Below are 17,013 nucleotides of genomic sequence, written 5' to 3'. Positions count from 1 at the left end.
GGTGGGCGGGCGAATGCCCGCCCACCGCCGCGCCATCCTCCGAGGCGGGGGCCGCCCGCCCTCCTCAGGGAGGAGGCAGCCCCGGCAGCGGGAACTGCTCGCCTCAGCACCGCCCGGGCGGGAAACGGGAGGCGGGAGCTGCTCCTCCTCCGCCCCTCCGGCGGGGCGGAGTGTGTGAGGTAAATATGGAAAAGAAAAAGGTAAATTTCAAGGTATGTGTGTAAATTTCAAAGTATTTGGGTTTTTTTCTTGCTGTATTTGAGAAAATCGATTTGTTTTAGTTTGTGTATTATTCTTTACCAAAATCAAGACGTGAAATTAAAATATGTGTACAAGTATGACTGGGACACATACACTGAAACGTCTGTGTTATTCCAGGAAAACTTTAATTCACCCTTAAGGCAAGCTGCATCTCCCCACCTAACGTACTGCTACGAGGAAGTCTCACTTGGCAGTGAAGCAATCAAAGCATGAGCCTCAGGTAACGGAAAAAAAATAAACACACATCACATAATTAAGTATTGCCAACTTCAACTTTAATAATGGAACCATCACTTTTTTGCCATTTCAGTAATAACTTTAAGGGGAATAAAAACTTCCCTACAAAAATAAAACTAAGCTTGTCAAAATTATAAATAGTTTAAATTTTTGCTTTTCAAGACATACATTTTCATGTTTCCCTGCATTCCCCCTCCCCCCCCCCCCCCCCCCCCCCCATCATTTAATCATTCTGGTACCATCATATAATGAAATGAAAACAGTTTTGCAACAAAAGCTTTGACAGTTCAATTTGATGCTAAAATTAAAAAAGAGAAAAACCAACCAGGCATGACCATTTCTTTTAAATTAAAGCTGTTGTAATTGCCAGTGTGTAAAAAAAAAAAAAAAAAAAAAGACAAAATTAACCCCACACACGACATCTTACAATAATTAACCGTGGACTAAGACAAAATTAAAATAAAAGTTTATTTTGGTCCCCCACCCCCACCCCCTTCACCCCAAATCAAGACTCATAGTGCATACAACACTGATTGAGGTTTTTGGCTAAAGTAAATGCAGATGCGCCTACTTAAAAGACTTGATAGTTTAGTTCAAGTAAAAACAAAATTCACATATTTTTATACTCCACTTTTAGACTCAAACAGTGTTTAAATCTGAGCAACAAATGGTTCAATATTGACAGCGATTATGTAATGGTTACATAGTTATGGGCAGAAACATAAATAAAGTAGATGTTAACAGAATACCCACCGACATGCTGCTGCATTCATAGAAAAACAAATTGTAACAAAACATAAAAGCATTCCCTGAACCATTATAAAGTGTCTCACTTGAGGATAATGTTACTAACTCACACATGCACTACAAGTTACATGTGAAATTAAACAACAAACAAGATATGCCTTATATATACTTTATAGTTAGTCCTACTCTTAATTTCTCTTAACACTTTAAAACATTATGATTGTCTCATTAAGTTTGCAAATTCTTTTTACCAAAAAACCACCTGTGAATAGTTTAAAAAAAAAAAAAAGTCCTACTAAGGAAAGGAAACAAAGGCACAATTACATCAAATTAAGGGGAAGAACAGAAGCATCTTGGAGTTTCACACAGTATCCATTAGATGTCACCAAAGTTTTAACAATTCCTTGGGAATTTAAAACGAACACCCTAAGAGTGGAGGGAAAAAAACCCCACCAACTTCTGCTGCTTTTAAATGGTTAGCACACCCCCCCACCCTCCCCAATATATAACTCATTTCCTCTCTGGCATGATAATGACTACAGTATCAGTTACTCAAATCTGCCTCATGCTTCTATTGCACACCCACTTCTTTGGTTTCCTTTGAACGTGCTTTTTTAGATAAATAACTCTGAAAGAACAACAATTATATTTACAGTAAAGTAAAAGGTTTTCTTGCTACATTTTCCCTACTTTTAAATCAAGTACATCAGCAGTCTGCAGAATTTCGTAATCAGTTTTTCAATTAAGAATTTAAAAACCATAAGGAAAAAACCTTCTGAATTACTAAAAACAAGTTACTCATCTCAGTAACCAACACAGCCAAGAAATGTTAATTTTCTGTTAAGCTGGAAACATGAATAAGAAATTCTACTTTCTTTGCCTGATTGAGCCTTTAACAAACAAAGAAGCAGAGGAAGCTATTTTTGTCTTTCAAATATGATAATTCAAAATTATCCAGCCTAAAAATAGATCACTGAGCCAGAGGAAAGATCTGGCTTACAATAAAGACCAAATGCATCTGTAGTTATAGCTTATGTCTAAACACTCGCTAGATGGGCGTTTCTCACAGAGTTATCCGAGACGTTGTCCACTTTTCAGAATTCAAGTAAGCAGCCACCTTTTAGCTTTGCTGCGCTTTTCAAAGCCCCATTACACATTTACGGAACCAGCTTCTCCAATAATGACTTGTATGTGCAGCTCCGTTTCCATTCTTACTTAGCTTTTGCTTCTCATTCCTTCCCATTATTTCTATTATCTTTATTTCTTTTCCAGTGTGGATTTATGCAGTTAAAAAACCATACAACTTATTCACAATATTATAACATCCTAAAACTTTAATCTTGTAGAACTAGTATTTTAACTTTCCTCTGTATAAATACTATTACCATTTAAAACCAGTCCTCCTCTGTCAGCTGTTAGAGCTCTCCTCCCTCAAAAACTCTTACCTTCTTTTCAACTTTCTCTTTACCTTCTCCAGAAAGACCACTTTAAAGCCTTCCACGAATTTCAAGAACAAACCACAAGATCTCATATGCCTTCCATCTATAACAGTTCTCTCACAAATTATACAGTAACTATTTGAAAACAGAAAGGTAGTGCAAATCAACTTCATCTCAAAGATAGTGCTCCACCTAATTCTTGTCCAGATGGTTTTCTTCTTTTTTTTTTTTTTTTACCCCATCAATTTGCACATCCTTACTTGTAAAGCTACCATTAAAGCAAAGAAGAAAAAAAATAAAATCTTATTTCATAGCATCCTAGAAAATTGATTAGTTTCACAGCTTGCACCAAGGTAACTTGGAAAACTCTCTAGGCACACAGAGGGTTGCAAACTGATGTACAAACATGCAGAATCCCTTACTTGCGGGTGCAAGATGCTAAGTGACCTGGCTTATGGAACTAAGTCTATAGCAAAATTCAGGTACCCTGGCATCACAAAACAGTCTTCTGAATAAAGAAAACTACTCTCTGCTGCTCTTTGTACATGGGTTTGGCATGCTATACAGACATTTGGTAGCGTGCATTTTTCCTGAGTGTCCTTTGGCCCCCTTTTAACCAGGTTTCCACACCCCACCAAGGGCTTCTTCAAGTTTGTCTCTGTAAGCTGCGTAACGCTTCTTTAAGATTTGCAGTTGCTCATTTTCCTCTTTGTCCAGTATACGCAAGAAGTTTTGCAGTTCAGGAATACTAAAAGCTTCCCACTGGAAAGAGAAAAAAGAAAAGGATGGACGAGATGAACAGAAAACACACAAATAATTTATATATACAGTATTTTTAAACAAAACCTCAGACACTCAAAACAATTTCAAACTGAAATAGTACTGGGCACCATCCTTGCAAATCTTAGGGATCTGAAAACATTTTACTCTTTTAAACTGTTTTTTTGTTCTGCAATAACAACGGGTCAGTCTAACCACAAATGAAATATTTACAAAAGGCACAAAGTAAATATAACAAGAAAAAAAAAAAATCTGCTTCCAAAAAATGGATCATCTTGTCAGCACAGATCAAACAGGAGCCCACTCATCCATGAAGTTAAACACACAGACAAAAACAGCATGAGTGTAACATACCATAACTTCCCCAGTTTCATGCTCACGTAGAACAAAACTGAGCATTTCTGTCCTGGGGCCTGCCACCAAACGCAGGTAGAGGGGATGTTCTTGGTCTGACAGCTTGCATGTATAAACTGCAGCAGAAGAAATCACAGTAGTTATAATCTTTACTAATGATGTTTCAAGTGCTTTGAATGATTAATGCTAGCTAATGTTAGAAAATTTCAGAGATATGCATGTGTAGCCACAAAATTTACACATTCTACATACTGTCTACATTATTAGTCTACATAGTGGTTTTGAGCAAATGAGTTTTAGGGAGAAGCTGAGCAGATGACTGATGGTAACAGTGCAACACTACGTTCACATAGGAATGAAATGGCCTCTAGTCACCACAGTACACCATCTGAATACATGCAGGGGAAAAGACACAAGAAAAAATACAACATGGGTCTGTTGCTATAAGCATTTAAGACATCAGAGCTGTGGTATCACCATTCTGATACCTTTTCCACTCAAAATCTCATACACAAAGTCTAAGACACAACTCTGCCTGCCTGACACAGTTGGTGTGACTGACAGCCAGAAACATCTGAACTGCTGAAACCGCTCTCAATGTCCATGGACGAAGGCGGATTCTAAGTGCAAGAACACAATGTTGGCAAAACGCGCTTTTCACTAAAAACACCTTCTGCATCTCCTGGTACTTCCCAACACAATATACAACAAACTCCCAACAGCAATCAGTGCACTGGGAGAGCCATGTGCACTAGCATACCTGAATGCAGTGCATGTGCCCATGATGCTCATCACCTCAACAGCTCTCTGCCAATGCAGGGACTTCAGGTATCACAGACACCATGGCTGCTCTTTTTAAAAATCTGTCCTGTAATTTAATCTTACAAATCTGCAGTATAACAGGCTATCTGAAATTTAGAGCCTGACACAGGGGCATCTTAAATAAAGTATAATGGATTGCAAGGCACAAGGAGATATGCATAGATGGTTTAGTGGGTTCTCATCTTTTGTGAATTATCCTGAACTATCCCCAAATCATTTACTCTCTTACACATGCTACTTTTCACAAAGAAAAAATATGAGAGTGAGCAAGACTGTCACCTCTATTTATCCGAGATCTTCTGCCCTGCTTATTTCAAGTACTTCTACAGCACAACTCCCTCCCCAAACCCCTTCACTACCAGAACTCCACAAGCCTAACTTATACCTTGGTCTTCCTTGTGACAGCGTTTATAAAGTGCAAACTTTGCAGGGTTGTCAGCCACGAAAAACTTTTTGAGCAAGGCCTCAATAACTTCACGAACAGTGTTGGTGCTGCTGATGTGAAGGGTATTCACGCAGCCGTCCGGCAAGTAAAAAGCAGTTTCATTATTGCTGTGAGCACACCTCCCCTGGCTCTGGGAAGACTGCACAGTGATCGGTCTGCATAGTTCCATCTGAACTTTGATGAAGCCAGTGTAAATCCCATTCGCATTCTGCATCAGGAGGAAAGTATTGAACTGTTAAAATTAGTAATGACCAGTTGTGACATATTAGTGGATTAGGCAGATTAAAATGGTCATAGTGAACACAATTTAAATGCCACTGTAATATGTGACATCTCATAGGAAAGACATTGTTTCAATAATTCAGACATTTATTCTTTCTGGTATTTCTGCTGAATATTAGTTTTTTCTTAATTATAACTACTGAATTCAAAGAGTATTAGGATCTCATCAAGCAAAAGGTACTACAAACTAGCGATAAAGTTTTCACATTAGGAAAGAACTATGAAGCGAGATAGACCACTACCACACATCTTTGACAACAGATTTTACGCACAAATACAGAAATTCTCTCCCACATACTAGCTGTGCTTGTCAAATCAGTCTATGGCATTTAGATGCTCAAATCCTGTTGCAATTCAAAAAGAACCAGAGAAAATGCCAATCTAATCAACATTTCCAATTATTTATTCCAGTTGCTTCTGAAAGACAAAATAGTAAAATTGATCAAGCCTTACTGGGCTAGAAAACTGTAAGCAATCTGGTTTTAGGCATAGTAAGTCCCGACCCATGTGCAAACACATAACAAAAATGTTTTTAGTACACAGACGTACTTATATGGTCCAGGATATAATGGAATTTTAAAATTTCCATATATTATACACCCACAGGAATACATAATGTATCAGAAAAACGCGGACAACGCAACAACTGAATAACAGCTTGCTAGGCAGATAGATGTGAATTTTATTAGTACGGTCTGCAGTAGGCTGGACTGAGTCTTAGACCTGGTCCACAATCCTTGAAACGAAAAACCTATAAGCATTCCATTGTCTGTGTTGTCTGCGTTATGGGGCGGGGGGAAGGAAGTCTCCTCACGCTGAAAAACTGTGTGACTACAAATTAAGTCTCCCATAATAAATATTGCATGTTTTAACTTTTCGCATTGGTTGAACATCTTTATCAGAGCGATACCTGACAAAAATTCATCTACACAAACAGGATAAATATATCTTCATGTTTACCAGCTGATGGTTTTCATCTGACAAATTTACATCTTGTTGTCACCTGAAGGTTTATCTTAAACACATTTCAAACGACATATTTTTTCTACTACAGTTTGTTTCAATCCATATAAAGAGAGCTATGTGGATAAAAACATTTCAGATGTGAGATTTAATTTCCAGATCCAAGAACGAACCTCTTACAAAGTCATTAAAACAGAGATAGTTTCATATGTAAGATGCTGAGACTAAAATGATTCACAACGCACTACAAAAGTTACAGCTCAGTTACTCCTATTAAAAATTACAGGAATCCTATGCAAAACTTACCAAGGTCATCTTTAATTTATCAGTGACAGATGAATTATAGCTTTGTATCTTCTCTTTAACTTCTTCTTTACTGAGATAAACGTGAGGTTCTCTCTCCTTCTGAACATCCTTCAACAACAACAGAGACAGCAGTTTTAGCAAACAAAATAAAACCCAATTCTTTTATGACTTTGAATATGAGCATTCTCAGTCCAAATGGTAATTATTCCACAGAGGCTCAACATACAGTAATTAGCTGTACAGCAACAGAAAGGATTAACAAGTTAGGCAAATCAAACACAACACTTGGACTGAATGGAGACAGTTAAATCAACACACCCAAAGACACTTGTGTCTCTTTTTTGCCAACTCTTTTCATTCAAATATTTATCAGCGGTATGTAAAACAGCTCAGCTCATTTTATGGCTAGATTTGCTCATGTCAATACTATGCAATATTGTCAAGAATACAGTTGCAGTTTTCATGAAATATTACTTAGGGCACAAACGGGTATTTCTAAACAGATGAAGAATATATATGAAAATAGCAGCACGTACTAACAAGTAATACCAACAATCCCCGCGTCTGCCAACAACGCAAGAGCATCCCTGCATTCCAACGTGACAGGCAGCATGTTACACACAGGGTCACTGACTACTACGTGAACCATCACAAGAACTCTCTAGCTGTATAATGTTACACCAAATTCATGTGTTTTCCATGGGGAAGGCCCTATTAGATTTTTCACTGCTGCTTTTACAAGCTTGCTACGGATTTTACATGCAGCAGTAAAACCAATCCCTGGAGTTGGATTTTATCCAAACAAACATTTGCTCCCAATCCGTATTCCTGCAGCAAACCAGCGTTATAAATACACTCCGGTTTCCACCACTTGCACAAATGCCATATATAGTATGAAAGAGTTTCAGCTCTCAGCTTTACTGATTCAAGACTTCACTTAGAAAGGGAGAAGCTCTGAAGAAGCTTGCAGCTTTCAGCGTACATCTGAACACAGGAATATACATTCACTGTATGGACAAACCATCAAGTCACAGTGTTCCAATCTGTCCCCACAAGCGCATCCGAGTGGAGCTTATCCTAAGAAAGGATTTCCCTGACTTCAGTAGCCAGTCCTGTATCAGAGTCTTTTGGACACCACTCGGTACACACCTTCGCAGGCACTTCAGTTTGCCAGAAATGACCCCAAAGATGAGCACGTCTGGTGTGGAACTGTAAGCTTCCATTTGCCAGGAAGAATCTGCAGAATTTTTTCTGTCTCCTAATTTAAAACCAACTAGTTTTAGCTCTTTGGGGCTTAGTTTTACTTTTCCTATATGGTATTTTACTAAATGACATGCTGGACCAGACTTTTTTCCCATAGCTATAAAAAGAAAGGTGTGGTCTGAATGGAGAACTGGAAGCCAGAAGCCTTGAATTCTGATCTGGGCTCAGATACTGATTTCCTGCATAACACAGAGAACATACCTGTATTTCACAGATCAGGAAACTGAGGCAAAAAGGAACACCAACCAAATACAACTCTCCTAATAGCTCCTTAAGCACAACTCTAAGATTGTGTAGCATCTTGCAGAGTTGCAAGACCCCACCTAGTCTATTACAAAATACAAAATTACTAAATGTTTTCAGAATCCGAGTCTCCATTCTCACTAGAGAAATTAAGCTTTCTTGCCCTTCTATTTTTCATCTTCCCCCTCTCCCAAACTGCCATAATAATGACAGATACAGCTTCATATAAATTTCTCACTTCATCTCCCCAGAGGCCCTTACAGCTTTGTAGTGTTCTATTCGGGGACAAGTAAATAGTTATAAAACAAAGCAGGCACGAAAAAAAGAAAAAAAAAGTAGTAACTTTTTCTCTGAAATCGCAGTAAACGTTATGGCTGTTTTCATGCTTCAAATAGGTATCAAAAGCAGTGACCCACAGTGAGAGTCTGGAAATATGGGCACTCTAAATGTTTACTTCAAGTAATGGTGTGGGAGTGGGCTGAGACAACCTTAGCAGTGGACCGGGACAGGGAACAGTCTGCAGTCCTCTGGCCATAAAGGTCTGACAGAGCATTTGCCATCTACATGACTGTCTTCAAGAACCCAAGCTTTGACTTGGAACATTCCTAGTCTGCGTGGCTGCAGACAAACCCCTTCACATGGATGTCAGCCAAGACTCACCTCTCTGAGAGATGAGCATGTTGTGGAGTTCATACCTCCCCAATCTGCTAACATTACTGATACTGAACTTCCAATAATGGACACCTGTTTCAATATTTATCATTATTCTATTGCTGATAGTTCAAGTTCAAGTTCACCTCTTACCTACTCTGTTGCAGCTGATTAGCATCATGATTACTGAAGTCATACACAACATCCATTATTATCAAGAGAAAACACTCACCAGAAAAGAGGAAAACACTCACCATCTTTCCTATGTTCGACCCTCAACCTTTGTTTCAAAACAAACAGAAAACCACAAACCAAAAAACCCCAACAAAACTTCACATTAACTTCTGTGCACCTCAAGAGATTTAATTTGCAAAAATTACTTTTAATAACCATAGATGACAAAGATAACCTATTGCTTTTAATTGCATAGGGTAAGTTCACAAGGCTGATGGCTAGAAAACTGTCTACATTATGTTTAAAAAAAAAAAAAAAAAGAGAGAAAAACACTCAGTAAACAAATTAGTAAGTATGAACAGACAGCAAGAAGTAACTTTCTCCTATTTTCATATAGGAGAGTTGTTTTCATATACACTTCTGTTCTCCCAAGAAGTCACATTTTTCTAGCAAAGCAATAGAAATTTGCTTAGGTTAGAAAAGACACAACCCCATTAGATCACTCTCATCCTGTGGACTGCCATGGAACCAGGCATGACAAGCGAAACCCAAGCATAGCACCTAAGCAAGATAATTTCTGCTGGACTTGGGCTAGTGATGCCTTGGAGTCAGGTCTGTAATGTGTATTGGAGACTACAGTGCCAAACGCTAAAAAGGCCCTTGATAGAGCCAAACACATTTGCAAGAGTGGGTTTGAGGGTGCTGGAACTGATAGGAACAACAGGAAAGAACGGGGTGACTGCATGTGTTGGTGATAAGCTAGAGGTATCAGCTCCAGCAGGCTGGTGGTGAGGGGGACAGGGAATCAGCCAATGTTCAGAGTAATGCCAGTCTTCTCAGGTGAGGCTCTGCTACAGAGCTGTGGATCACCGGGCATCACCAGGGGGGTCATCATTCCCTTATTGAGTTAGACATGATTCCCTGCTTGAACATACCACCAGAGTTTCTGCCTTCTTGCATCGGCACTAGAGGCCAGGCAATTTTGCCAAAGTTTAATTCAGCACACAGAAAACGTAGAGCCCTGTTTATGCAAAAGGTGAGATAACCTCCTTCTGTAGCATACTGCCAACAAATGTAGCTCTAACTCTAGACAACCAGGTTTTCTAGACAACCAAAGCCTGTGCATCAATTAATTTTAACAGCATATAGATTATGCAAAACTATGAACTGAATACAAAAAGGGACTACTAGGATTAAAACATTAAAGAATAGACCCAAGTCCATTCAAGAAAAACGCTATACACAATAGACAGAAACACTGTCTACTTCAATAATGATTTTCACTCCAGTCCACCATCCTTGATCACCAAGACCACAAGACAGTGAGCAGTGGAAGACATCAGTCACAGGAAAGGAAATATGACTGAAGGAAACCTAAGCCCAAGATCTCCATGAATGAACCTGGAGATACCCTCCCACTCCCAAAAAAAAGCTCAAAACACTCTTAACTGCACACCACGGCACATTACTTCAACCAAGCAAACAAAAACTCCTCACTAGCTAGACAACAGTGCTTACAGAAAATCACATTGCTGTCACACAGACTGCAGAAATTGTAAATCCCACATGACTGCTGTCAGGAGAAAGCCAACAAAGGAATACCTCACTGAGTCTATTACGAACAAGAAAGCCTCAGCCCACTATGATTCACTGGATCAGCTGCTCTCAGTGAGTATCATTAAGCAGCCACACAGATTTGAGGCACCTGTGTATTTTAATTTTCCTAATTATACTTAACCAACATGCAGAGAGAAGCCGACAAGATGGTATACAGTTTTTTTTCCTCAACTTTCCTGGAGCTGAGTTGCTCTCAGTATACAGTGGCACTTAACTTTTGCCATACAGCTTTGTCTAGCCATGCTTTAAGTTAAAATAAGTAAGTCTTCTTTGACCAGCATACTTAGGTGGGTGAAGGAAGACTTGGCAAACTCATTTCCCACGATCCTCTTATTTCCTTCTGTAATTGTCACCTCCTAACAGGACCCACTAAAGGAAAAGTCCTCTGCTAATTCTACTTAAGTCCAGCAGATCAAATTCCACTTTGTTACCTCAGCAGGTAAATTTATTACCTGTAGAAGACCTTGAGTCATCCAATACAACAGCAGAGCAACAGCAGTAATTAACTCATCTCTACCATGCTTATACAATATACTTGTATCACATTGCTCTGAAATGGCCACCAAGTGGTTGAAGCCATGCCAGCTCAGGGTGGGACTACTGGAAAGCAGTTCCTCCAGCCTCAGCTGTTTTAAACAAAGGAGAAAGGGCATTTCAGAGGTGAGATTTAGATGTTACAGCCAAGTACATCTATCATCGGTTCTTGTGACAGCTCTTCTCGGTCTGGTGAGAGAAGCCGCCAGTCTGTATCACCTGGTGGCTCACCCAGCCCAGGACAAAAGCTGCTTTTTCCACCTTGGCCCGCCCGTGCCCCCCAGGCGTGCTCTGCAACCCCTGGCACAGCTCCTCGGAGCCAGCACACTGCTGAGGCGCAGCACGCTCCAGCCAGCCAATTCATCCCTAGGCTGATTCAGACATAGCTGATTCATCTCCAGCTCCCTACAAAACACCCAGCGTGCATGCCTCAAGATTTGTATGCTAGGAATTGTGAAACTGCCTTTCTTCAAAAGTTAGGCCTGGTGATGAGTTTCCTAACCACAAATTCTTGCGGATGTCACAGCAGCAGAGTGAAGTATAGGCGCAATCAGCACAGCAGTTCACACTGTGTCTTCTGTTAGCCAGGACCTAGATGCTGCTGGGCTTAACAATAGCACTTCTGGGTGCTAGTGTTTGAAAAGGAATTTTCTCTGTAAAACAATGCACAAGCATTTCAATGTTATTTTCATTAAAAAAAAAAAATCAAACCTGAGTTAGGTGTGACTCCTCCATCACTTAGCCAAATGATATTCTCAGTAATGGCTGCCAGGTCATCACCCCTTCCTCCTCCCAGCCCAATTAAGTGTGTTTTCCTCATCAGAGCTCCTAGTCTCCTTCCATTCCCTGCTTCTCATGTTATCTGCTACTTCCTCAGCCTAGCACAGATGTCAAAGATAAAAACTAATCTCAACAAGACAGTTGGATGCATCAGAATCCATATAGGTAATATATCTGGATCCAACACACTACTTCTAGTCTGAGCTATGAACTTCTGTGAAAATCATGCTGTCCTTCCCAACACTTACAGCGCACACCATTGGCGGCCATTTGTATCAAAGCCATTCCTCAGGTCAACCAAAGCAGCATTTCATTCTCAAATGAAATTCCTAAGCAACAGCTGCCAGTGAGAGGGAAATGAGGCAAGTGCTTTCATTTCCCCAAGGGGAATAGCTGGTCTTTCAATAGAGCTCATGATGCAATGCCTCTTCACAGTTGAGCTTCCTCTCAACAAAAAGGGCAGAAAATGTTTTTTTCTTTATCGCCTCCACCCCCCATGCACATTTCATTTATTGTATTGCAGATGTTTAGAGAAGCAGCACTCCCTTTTTAAGATTTATGCCCAGTGCAAAACCCTCCCAGAGACTAGTTCAGCATGAATCCTCAAGGAACACAACTAAAACTGCACAGATTACAATTAAAATTAACTGCAAGTCAAGTTGTGGTCCCCCAAAAGAATCGCATCACATCTGGGACTTTCATAAAGTCCAAGTCCCATGGTTACTGCCAAACCCTAGTCCTGCATGCAGTAAGAAAGCGCTAAGCTCAACAGCTAGCAAGCTGCTATGGGATGAGGCTGAGAAAAAGTTCCACAAACAAAGAAAACCCCAAAGCCCTGAAGCCCATTTCCTCAGGATCCTTGCCTGGAGACAGATGCATGACTTTCCCAAACTGCTACTATAGGCTTTTATTTATGCAGGAATACAAGAAAGCCTCTCTATGCTATCTGATCTGCTATTTTCACAAAACTTCTAGAAATTAGCATCTCTGAGGAATGGGGAACCAAGCTCCTCTTAACATTCCAGCCTGACAGACAAAGGAAAATAAAATGGACAAAAGGTTAACATATCCCAGGAATGTATTAAAGTATTTTCGTAAGAAATCTCAACAACCAAAGACCTGTGGGAGCTCAAGCCAACTTTTAAGCCATGCCAGTCCTGATCCCCCTGCCCTCACATTTCATACTAATCCTACACACATAGTGACCCTTGATTCAGTCAGATGAATCAAGATGCCCTGATCTTGCTGTAAATTGTGGCCAGGAATAATTTTTGAAGTAAAGCACTGAGGCTTTGACAAATGAGAAATGCAGCCTAATCTACATTCAGAAAAGGAAAAAAAAAAAAATCTAAGTCTTGTTTAAGTCATAAAAATTGCAGCTAATGCATCGTATTTACATCATGTTTGCATTAAAGAAAGGATTTAACTAGCAGTACTATCACAACAAAAAAGCCTGGTAGAGAATACAAGAAAGAAAACACAGAAAGGGACTTCTGATCTCAGTTGTTGCTACTTCTACAAGCAAGAACACTCTTTCCTACAGCCTGCCAGCACTCCCACAGGAAAGAAAGTTGAAACCTTGCAATTAAATTATTTTGAAACAAACTTCTTGCTTCTTCCTCACCCTAACTCTCCTGAGAGCAGAGCAACTTTGCCAGCACCAGCAATTCCTCCTTCCATCCGGGGGCAAGCCCGCACTCAGAAGACGTGCTCTTCCTTCATTTGAAAGCCTGAGAATCACCAGGTAGAGCTACTGGTCATGTCCAACCACAAATGGTCAGTCAGAGACACCAGTAGCCAGAAAGGTATGGAGAAGACCAAATGGGGGCAGGGTGGCCAGGGAGAAGTATTAGCATCCAAGCATTGCACCTTCTCACGTAGCTGCACCTTGAAACGTTTGTGTCCTCCTGAATGGGGTGAGGTTGCTCTCTGGGTCAGGGAAAGGGGAATTTTCTGACAGGATGGATGTGGGCAGAATAATCTCTGTATCCTCTTTAGTACCTTTTGCTTTCTGCACTTAGAGTGATCCAGTTCCTACCCCTGTCAGTGGCACACAGAGCGAGTAAGAATTATCTATTTTAGAAAAAGACTTTGTTTTTCTAAGCCAGTTTGGCTGACCTGAGTCTTAAATAATTATCCTGACAGTCAGAGCGAGTTCAAGAACAGCCTGCACCATGCCCTCCTGAGGTAGCAAGAGAAGGGTCCCCCTCCCAGGTCAGGTGTATGGTGCGTCCAGCCTGGTATTCTGCCTCTGACAGCAGCGGAAATAAAGGCTATTTCGAGCGAGCACATGAGCCTTTTCTGCAGCCTCTCTGCTGGCATCCACAAGTGTTGTAGCAGGAATTTAGAGGGCACCTCCCTTCCGAGTCTGTTTAGTGTCCATTTACGGACCTGGTGATTATGCATGCACATAAACCCCTTTTGAACCTGCAGATACTGCCCGTCTCTACACCTCCTGTGGCAGCAAGTTCCAGAAGTTCATCACTGCAGTGTGAAGAAGTACTGCCATCTGCTTTAAACTGATATTCTATTAAGACAGAAGATAACTTCTGTTAAATATACTGAGTGCCCCTTAATCCTAATATGGCAGGACCTGGTGAGCCCGAGTTTCACATTCAACTTATCCATCACCTTTGTGATTTTGTAAGCCATGATCATGCACCTCCTTTTTTTCTTCTCCAAAGTGAGGAGCCCTGGACTCCTTAGTCTTTCCTAAGGTAGCTGCCTCATCCTCTCAATCATTTTGGAGAAGGGCAACTAACTGCAGTACGCCCTTCCTGAGACGTGGCAACCAGAGCTGCATGTGGAACTCACAGCATAGGTGCATTGAAGTTTAGGTGCTCTTTGCTTATTAATTTGTACACTACAGGTCTGTGAAAAATCTTTACCTAAGATACCCATGACGCAATGTGGTCTCTCTTCCAGGGCACTTGCACAGTGGTTAAAGAAATCCCCATGCAACTACCACAGCTTATAATTTTAGCATAATTTTACAACGTACAGGCATTCCAGTTAGTAAGTAAATACTTGTTAGTTTCAGTTTTTCCGAAATACCATCACACCATATGGTGTGGTTTGGCATGCTAATGAAAGCACTAAATAACAAAGGGTAAAGTAAAGCATTATGGCTCCTGTCTGACCTCTCTGATGTAAACACTCATATGTTTATATGGTGAATATTTTTAAGCAGCAGAGAAACAAACCAAGAACTCTAACTTCCCTTTATTCCTTTTAACAAATTATTTTCCTTCTAACAGAGGCCATATAAACACAGTTAATGTTCAGGCATTGTGAAAGGAAGTCTAGAAAAAGAAATCTATTTGTTGGTGACATTAACATTGCTGCTTAAGTTTCATTTAAGTTTATCATGACCTCACCTCTGAAAACCCCTAGTTACAAACCCTGTCATACCCTATATGGCTGTACTTTAACTACTGGCATGCAACCCAGTTTTAAAAAGCCAGTCATCTGTTTAAAGTGAAAACCAACCGTATGAAGAATAGTATCTGAGGCTTGGCATTAGATTCAGTCCTCAAAGACACAGCAGGTTTTATGCAGATTTGTACTTTTTCTTTTTTCCATATTATGACATATTTTTAAAGCAATACATTAAATTATTTAAGTAAAGTTTCACAGCTGTTTCAATTTTGCATATTTCAGTAAAACTAGATGTAAGAAACACCACAAACAGTAAATAACCTCCTTCAGGGCTCCTCTACAGAAAATATGTGAGTTTTGACTGCTGGCTGTTTATGCAGATAAGGGGTTTAATGAAGTAAAATGGATTACCAGCCTCTTTGTGACCTGTACAACAAAATCTAGCTTTAAGTAGATAGTTAGGAAACAAGCTTATACAAGATATTGTACAGAAAACTAATTAGCATATCTTGAAAAGAAGGTTAGGTATGGTCTGGAACTTGAGCTATTAATACAGTTAGCAATCAGACAATTAAGTAATATTAGGACCCTGGGTCATTACACCACAGTATTTGTATGTGACCCTGCAATGCAAGAATCCAACACACTCCATCTAAGAGAAGGCAGGAAGAGGTTGTTTGCAATGACAACCCCCCAGGTCTTCAAATGCAGCTATCTACATTGTACAATAAAATTGGTTTTGGAAACCAACCAGCCATTCCTAGGGAAGCACAGTGTGGGAAGAGCAAGGCCTGCACGCCTGTGCAGTCTTCTCCCCATGGTTACTGCCAGCACTTCTGAAGTCTGAAGCAAGCTTGTCTGGGCCTTGTCTCAGCAGAAGCTGGGTGATGTGCCAGCTTTCCCTATGTCTGTCAAACACCATTTTATCTTTAGAGCAACATTCCCTTTCCCGGGTTTGGCTGGACAGTTCAAAGATTGTGTCATTGAATTATTTTGTTAAGCCTTCTGACAAAACCTGCCTGTATCAAGAAAAGGCAACAACTTCCTAACCAGGCCCAGCTTCAGGGCTGGTGTCAGACAGACATGGTGAGCCTGCACACGGTCACGGTCCCAAGTCATTTTTGTTTGGATTTGTTCTACTTGAAAGAAAAAAAAAAAAAACCAAACCCACAACCAAGCCTCTTAAAAATTGCACAGTAACAATTCTCATCTAGGAAACATGATGTAAAGCATTGGCTCTTCAGATATAGAGCAACTCTGACAGTTTTCCCCTTATCATGGACACTACAATGAAAACAATGTTGTTCAAAAAGATGCACGGTCTTCTCAAGCAAATACTGGTCATGGGGGGGAAGTTCCTTGTTCAAGGAACATACAGTTCCCTAAAAAATTCAAGAAGTTACTTGGTCTCTCTCTTCGTCAACCTGGCGCTGATCTCACATTTGAAACTTTTCTGAAGGGAAAAAAGCCCTCTTCTACCACACATGCAGCTCAAAACCCCACAAAATTTAGGAAGTACAACTATCTATTTTTCAGATAAAATCTGCGTTTCAAAGGCCTCAAAAGCCCATAACAATAACCGGGGGGGTGGGGGACGGGACACACGACACACACGACGCGGGGGGGGGATGTTAAAAATTGTAAGCAATCACTGATATCTTTACTAAAGTACACATCTTCTAAGCCAAACAAGCCGAAGTATCTTCTTAGTACGTTGAACATGATCACGATAAAACA

The 17,013-nt window shown here is 40.3% G+C and overlaps 1 protein-coding gene across 4 annotated transcripts in view; it reads right to left on the bottom strand.

Annotated features, from left to right (window-relative positions):
• Positions 1-2,779: 2,779 nt before the first annotated feature.
• Positions 2,780-17,013, bottom strand: part of RASSF3 (Ras association domain family member 3) — a 97,867-nt gene continuing 83,633 nt past the window's right edge. For 2 of the 4 annotated variants that reach the window (XM_075494976.1, XM_075494992.1), the window contains 4 exons: positions 6,637-6,744; positions 5,026-5,293; positions 3,819-3,934; positions 2,780-3,446 (listed from right to left, as the gene is read on the bottom strand). In XM_075494976.1, the coding sequence (XP_075351091.1) occupies positions 3,297-3,446; positions 3,819-3,934; positions 5,026-5,293; positions 6,637-6,744 (642 nt within the window). In that variant the 3' untranslated portion in view covers positions 2,780-3,296. Of the gene's footprint in view, positions 3,447-3,818; positions 3,935-5,025; positions 5,318-6,636; positions 6,745-17,013 lie in introns of all 4 variants that reach the window. The other 2 variants (XM_075495002.1, XM_075494985.1) reach the window with 1 other exon arrangement.

Source organism: Mycteria americana, chromosome 1 (assembly GCF_035582795.1).
Source record: "Mycteria americana isolate JAX WOST 10 ecotype Jacksonville Zoo and Gardens chromosome 1, USCA_MyAme_1.0, whole genome shotgun sequence".
Lineage (NCBI taxonomy): Eukaryota > Metazoa > Chordata > Aves > Ciconiiformes > Ciconiidae > Mycteria > Mycteria americana.
Note: the sequence above shows the minus strand (reverse complement) of the source record. Positions and strands in the feature narration are given on the sequence as shown.